This window comes from Euwallacea similis, chromosome 17 (assembly GCF_039881205.1).
Source record: "Euwallacea similis isolate ESF13 chromosome 17, ESF131.1, whole genome shotgun sequence".
Classification (NCBI taxonomy): domain Eukaryota; kingdom Metazoa; phylum Arthropoda; class Insecta; order Coleoptera; family Curculionidae; genus Euwallacea; species Euwallacea similis.
In genome coordinates, this window is record NC_089625.1 from 3,617,448 (window position 1) to 3,623,470 (window position 6,023).

The 6,023-nt window shown below is 36.3% G+C and overlaps 3 protein-coding genes across 3 annotated transcripts; 1 reads left to right on the forward strand and 2 right to left on the reverse strand.

The window, feature by feature from the left end:
• Nucleotides 1–227: 227 nt before the first annotated feature.
• LOC136414547 (glutathione S-transferase-like) lies at nt 228–1,622 on the reverse strand. Its single transcript, XM_066398658.1, has 5 exons — nt 1,366–1,622; nt 1,096–1,243; nt 873–1,040; nt 679–821; nt 228–627 (listed from the first exon to the last, which is right to left on the reverse strand). Exons 2-5 carry the CDS (start codon nt 1,229–1,231, stop codon nt 463–465), a joined length of 612 nt encoding a protein of 203 aa, XP_066254755.1. The 5' UTR covers nt 1,232–1,243; nt 1,366–1,622; the 3' UTR covers nt 228–462.
• Nucleotides 1,623–1,970: 348 nt separating this feature from the next.
• On the forward strand, nt 1,971–3,290 carry Gar1 (Gar1 ribonucleoprotein). Its single transcript, XM_066398657.1, has 4 exons — nt 1,971–2,094; nt 2,426–2,568; nt 2,622–2,837; nt 2,895–3,290. The coding sequence occupies exons 2-4, from the start codon at nt 2,449–2,451 to the stop codon at nt 3,216–3,218; spliced, it is 660 nt and encodes a 219-aa protein (XP_066254754.1). The 5' UTR covers nt 1,971–2,094; nt 2,426–2,448; the 3' UTR covers nt 3,219–3,290.
• Nucleotides 3,263–5,811, reverse strand: LOC136414540 (uncharacterized). The gene is made up of 8 exons (XM_066398651.1): nt 5,427–5,811; nt 5,325–5,367; nt 4,850–5,258; nt 4,237–4,352; nt 3,967–4,178; nt 3,697–3,916; nt 3,461–3,644; nt 3,263–3,411 (listed from the first exon to the last, which is right to left on the reverse strand). The coding sequence occupies exons 2-8, from the start codon at nt 5,325–5,327 to the stop codon at nt 3,314–3,316; spliced, it is 1,242 nt and encodes a 413-aa protein (XP_066254748.1). The 5' UTR covers nt 5,328–5,367; nt 5,427–5,811; the 3' UTR covers nt 3,263–3,313.
• Between the last annotated feature and the right edge of the window lie 212 nt (nt 5,812–6,023).

Here is a 6,023-nt window from a genome sequence, read left to right on the forward strand (position 1 = left end):
ACAAATACACAATAGTACCCCGTCCACTGCTCTATAGCTATTGAAATAGCATCACATGTGCTAACTCCCCACCACAAAATCTGTTCCATCGATGGCTGCAATAAGCGGTAAATATTTGAAATTCGTTAGGTTCCTCTGCCTCAACCTATAAAAGAATTATAACATGTTTATTACAAGAAAAGATATATTTTCACATTAATTTGCTTTATTAGAAATAACATCTCAATCTATTTATTGTAATATTAAACTCCTCATAAACAATTCCAATATAATACTGTGCAAACATGAGATAAACACTTTTGAACATGAACCACAACATCAATTTCGAGCACGTATTGCATAAGGTGCTATAGAAAATAAATAAAAAAATAAACAGTTACGTCCCTAAAAATTTGTCAAATTTTGCTCCACTCTAAATGTTTGGCAACAGAACAACATTGAAAACTGCAAATTAACTTCAAACTAATGATTCGTTGGACGCGATTCCAGGTATTTTTTAACGTTAGGCTCCTTGGCCACATGTTCCTTGACCTTCAGCAAATTTGGCGCGTTAGCCAGTAGATCTTTCTTGGCCATGAAGTTGATATAGTCAATGAGCCCGACAAAGAAAAGATCGGCCCAAGTCAGCTGCAAAGACATAAATTAAAAACTTGACTCTTACTCAAATTGCTATAATACCTTGCCTCCAACAAGATATCCACCATTTTCCTTAGCTTGATTATCTAACTTTTCCAAGTAAAACGGAATAATCTCCCCAAACAAAGTTTTCCCATAAGCATCCTTCGCAGTATCATCAGTTTCATAGTGATATTTCCCCACCTCTACAACAACCACTGAAACAACAAAGCCAACCACCAAAACTACCCACTTACTAGTTCTAAAATCATTAACAGTATCAACTGCAGCATCAATATCAAGATCCTCAACATCATCTTTGCCTACCAGTTTGACCTGCTTGGCCAAATATCTACAAATGGCCACACTCTGATGAAACATTCTGCCGTTGTGCTCCAAAGTTGGAACTTGACCAAAAGGGGTATCTATTGTATGTTACTTTCAATTTAAGGTAAGTTCTAGGTGTAAGGGTAACTTTACTGGGTTTTACTGTAGGCCAGTTCTCCTTGGGAATACGACAGTCCTCAAAATCCAAGTTGCCATAACTGAGGATAATTCGGATTGGCTCACCAAGACCCATGATGTTGAAGTACGAGAGTTTATATGGGGGAGACATACTGGTTGAGTTCTGATGATATATATAGTGTATTTATTTGATGGTTAAGGTGCTGGTAATAAAGTGGAATTCACCGAAGGGGAATTAGCACTCTCCAAGTTTTCATATTACAGTTAAAGTGAACGCTTACTTACCGATGACTTCTCTGTGATTCAAATTCAAAAAACTGACAAAATACTGATTAGCAGTTCTGGAAATTTACTTGAAATTGAAAAAAAAATTCTGGGTGGCGATGGCTCTCGTCACTGCGGTACCGTTCAGCTACGTTTATGTTAGACTTGATCCTCTTATTATGAATTTCTTTTTGTCGCCAAGTATTTGTTAGGGTGCCTGAAAGGTTTAGAATAAATTCCTTCTCACTGTTAGCATAAATTGAAAAATATCCGGTTTATTGGGTTCTGGTAAAGAAATCTGACTAAGTCGCCTACTTGCCACCTCGATCTGCTATTTCTGACCAATTAAATAAAAAGGTCAAATTAGTGTCGTCAGCGAAGGTAGGCAGCTATCCAATCACAGAAAAAGAGATATTTCAAATTAAATGTGACTTCGAAATTAGTATATTGATGGATTCCTCAGTGTTTAATACTTTGAGAATAAATACATAAGATAATAAATCCTATTTTGTAGAATATTTGAAGGTTTTAATTTTTTTTATTAAAGACTACTCTGTGCGCCATTTTATATTTATATAATATATTATGACATTTTGTCATTTGTGAATTAACGTCAGTGAAGTGCAATTTGGGGTTATGTTATATTTACGTTTTTTAAAAACTGTGAATATGGAGTGAAATTTTATTAAAATTAGCTGTAAAATTAACGTGAAAGACCTAAAAAGTCATTTAACAGTTTTGGGTTTTTAGGTAAATAAACGAACTATAATGTAGTGCTTTAAATGCATTTGTTATTTGTAAAGTTACAGGTTTATAGCCTTGTTATAACCGGCTTTTCCACGTGTTTTTGCTGTTGTTTTTACATTTTATCTTCTTGTTCTCAACTTTATTTCCATTTTCTCAATAAATTATCAAAGAATTCCTTCTAAATTATTATCATTCAGTGACCTCTCTTATATCCTCATTTAAGTCAATTTTGATTATCTTTTTAGTCAAATTTTTCCTTAATTTTTGGTATCAGTCCTTCATCTCCTTTTACCTTTTATTGTAATCTACCTGAATCTTTTTTCCTTGTTCAAAGATTTGTTACTGAATTCTAAACCTATGTCGTTCAGAGGAGGTGGACGTGGTTTTGGCAGAGGCCGGGGTGGTCGAGGAGGTGGACGTGGAGGCTTTGGAGGTGGTGGTGGCAACAGAAACTATGATCAAGGACCTCCTGAACAGGTAATAAATTGCTAAAATATCCACACACATATATTACATATCTCCATTTTTAGGTGATTCCATTAGGCTTCTTCGACTACAGTGTACAAGATGATTTAGTATGTAAAGTAGAAATACAGGACGTTCCGTTCTTTAATGCGCCAATCTACCTTGAAAACAAAGAGCAGATTGGAAAAATAGACGAAATTTTTGGCAATATACGGGATTATTCGGTGACCATTAGGTTAGGCGAAAACATGAATGCAGGGAGTTTCAAGAAAAATCAAAAAGTAAGTTTTTTCTTTTTTTCAAAATTTATGCTATTAAGCTTTTTGTTACTTCCACAGTTTTTTATTGACCCAGCAAAACTCCTGCCTCTGCAAAGGTTTCTCCCAAAACCTCCAGGGTCTGTTCAGAAAAGGCCCTCTAGAGGAGGATATGGAGGAGGTCGAGGTAATAGTTTTGGAGGCAGAGGCGGCGGTCGAGGTGGTGGTGGCCGTGGCGGAGGTTTCAGGGGCGGAAATGCTGGAGGAGGAGGTCGCGGAAGGGGCGGTGGAGGGTTCGGCAGAGGAGGAGGCGGTGGAGGGTTCGGCAGAGGTGGAGGCGGTGGAGGGTTCGGCAGAGGAGGAGGCGGATTTAGGAATAGTGGAGGAGGATTCAATAAGTGGTAGAGTGTTTCAGTGTTTTGTAAAAGTATAAGTTTAAAATATATGGGTAATTTTCTCAGCTTTATTTCCTTAAAAGGTATACAACCATCAAAGGGCAATCAATCCCAAGTAATGAGCACAACAATAGTTGAGAAAATATTTTCTGCACAAGGGCAGTTCTTATTTCTCTTCAACCTTTTAGCCCCGTGAGGTTCCTCTGCAATTTTTCTATTCACTATTAGTCTCAAAACCAAAGAAAAACATACCAGATTTTTCGGACCGTGCATTCGGATAACAATCCCATCCAATTTCTCCATAAGCATCTAGTCCTAACAAAGGTATCCCTGGAAATACATCATGAAATGACTGCAACTCTGATTCTTGATACTTTGCAGAGCAACACAGGCGAAATCCTAAAGTATGGCGCTTTAACGTCACATTCTTCTTCAACTATAAAATCAGAGTATAATAAAGGCAAATTTACAAGTAATTCGTTTATTACGTCAAGGAGCTTTGAGTCGAATTCTTCCTTGGACAAATGATTTCCTCTTATAACACAAGAATATGCTTTAAAGTTGTCTTCCAAAGAATTCTGGTCTTTCAAAAACAGAATGCACACTGTGTCCTTTACTGTATATATTTTGTTGTCATGATTGAATTTCTGGAAGGTTTTTGTCCCTCTTACCACGCCTCCTCCTAGTGCTACCGAATTTGGATGATCCCTTAAATTTTTTTTCCAGGAAACAAGTACTTTGATGTTACAATCACACACTTGGGTAACAAACACTCCAGTAAAGTATACAAGCTCTCATATAGCTGTGTTTTGCAAAATAACAAAAGACACTTTGCTACTTCGTTAGGCCGGACGTAATGTTTGACAGTTGCCTCAACCTCCTTTTTTTTACTGGGGTTGCAATGGAACATTACAGTTCTTACCGAGGGAATTTTTGGTATGAAAACTCCGTCAAACGTCGAACCATGATACTGAAAAGCATAAATACTAGCTAGTACACGTTTATTCGTTTTAAGTAGGGATTGATACCTGGACGTCTGTAAGGCATCTATTGCTTGTATCAAAGTATGAGGCTACTCTATGTACTGATAACATGCAATAATCAACCGATTTAGGTACCAATTCTTTTTCTAGATATTCTGGAACTATAGAATCAGTTATAGAGGAAGCATGTTATTACAAAACAAATTGAAAATAGGAGGATTTTCTAATTGTCTATAGTAATCTGTTTTAAATCTGAATCACATATAGCCGTGTTTTGCAAAATTGCAAGACATTCTGCTCCTTTATTTAGTCTAAAGTAATTTTTGGCAGTTGCCTCAACGATATATATATATTGTTTTTGTCCAATAATTGATCCTATAAAAGATCTAATTTAAAAATGAATTTTGAAAAGTGGTTTAATGGTCCACCATAATTAAAATTATAGAAAAAGTTCACCACCTTTGGTTGGGTTTCAACCAGTGACCACTAACTTTCTGTCTCATATATCCTGGAAAGCTATTGTTTGTTTTTGCAAAAATACTTTCCCTGGTCACACACTGCTTGCTGGGCTATATAGCCCAGATGGTAAACTTTTTTTATACTTTAATTATCATAAAATTATTGTAATTGAAAATAGTTTGATTAAAAAAAAACTTACCAGACATTTGACTTAATTCCACATTATTGCTATGTAAACAAATATACTTATTTAGCTTGATCCTGTAATTATCATACAAAATAATCCCTATATCTACATTATTGTAATTAAAATTTGCACTATGTGAGATGAAATTAGCTTTATATGCTTTCGAGCCCACTTTATAGCAGGTAAACCAACTTGGAGCTGTCCTCCTTGACAACTCCTCTAGGGCTTTGCTTCTCCATGATTCACATACTTCCTGGCATATTTTGAGATCACTGTAAGGGAGATAAGCAAATATGATCTCCAGTAAGGGGTACACTTGGCCCAGGGCTTCAGCAAAGTGAAAACCTGCCTTTGGAACTATGTCAGTATCTGATTTTCGCTGCTTGATACTCTTGATACAGAACTTGCCTTTATCAGACGTCTGCAAAATTGTTTGGGTGTTTATGTATGTTATTGATGAAGATATGTACATATGTGTTTATATTACCATTCTGTTTTAATGTCAGCCAGTCCAGAAAAGGCTAGTGGCCCTATAACAAATTACCACATAATCTTAAGTCGTTTTAAGGACAAAAACACGTGAAGGTACCTTTTAAATAAACTGTTCTGCGATCTTAGTGAATATCCATAAACATTTTTTTTTATTTTTTCTTTTTGTTTGGCGTTGCCATGTCTTGTGAGTTTTGGGCAACAAAAGGTCAGATTTAGTACTATCCAAGCAGCAAATATGCTTATTCGGCTTATTAAAAATCCCTACCTGTGCGTTACTATGACTAAAATTCGCACTAGGCGACCTGGTATATTTCAAGTCGTAAGGCAGAAAAGCGGATAAAAACTTCAGAAGGGTTACATTGGGTTTAAAGGTTTGCCAAAGTAATAAACTTGTCTTTGGGACTCTGTTCGTGTAAGGTTTTCACTGTTGGATATAGAACGTGTCCCTGTGAAACATTTGCAGAATTGTTTATGGTGTTTGTTTGTTTATTTATCTTATGTGACGAGATATGAGAGTTAGTCGCCCAAACATGCATTTGAGAAGTCACTACGGTCGAAACACGGGAATGTTTCACCAGTGTCATAAGCCGAGTTCGGTATATTTGTCTCCTTTTTCGCCATTACTTATACAAGTTGGAAGGAGACGGAATAAGCCCAGAGCGCTCAGGTTTATCACAGATTTCAGTGATAGGCG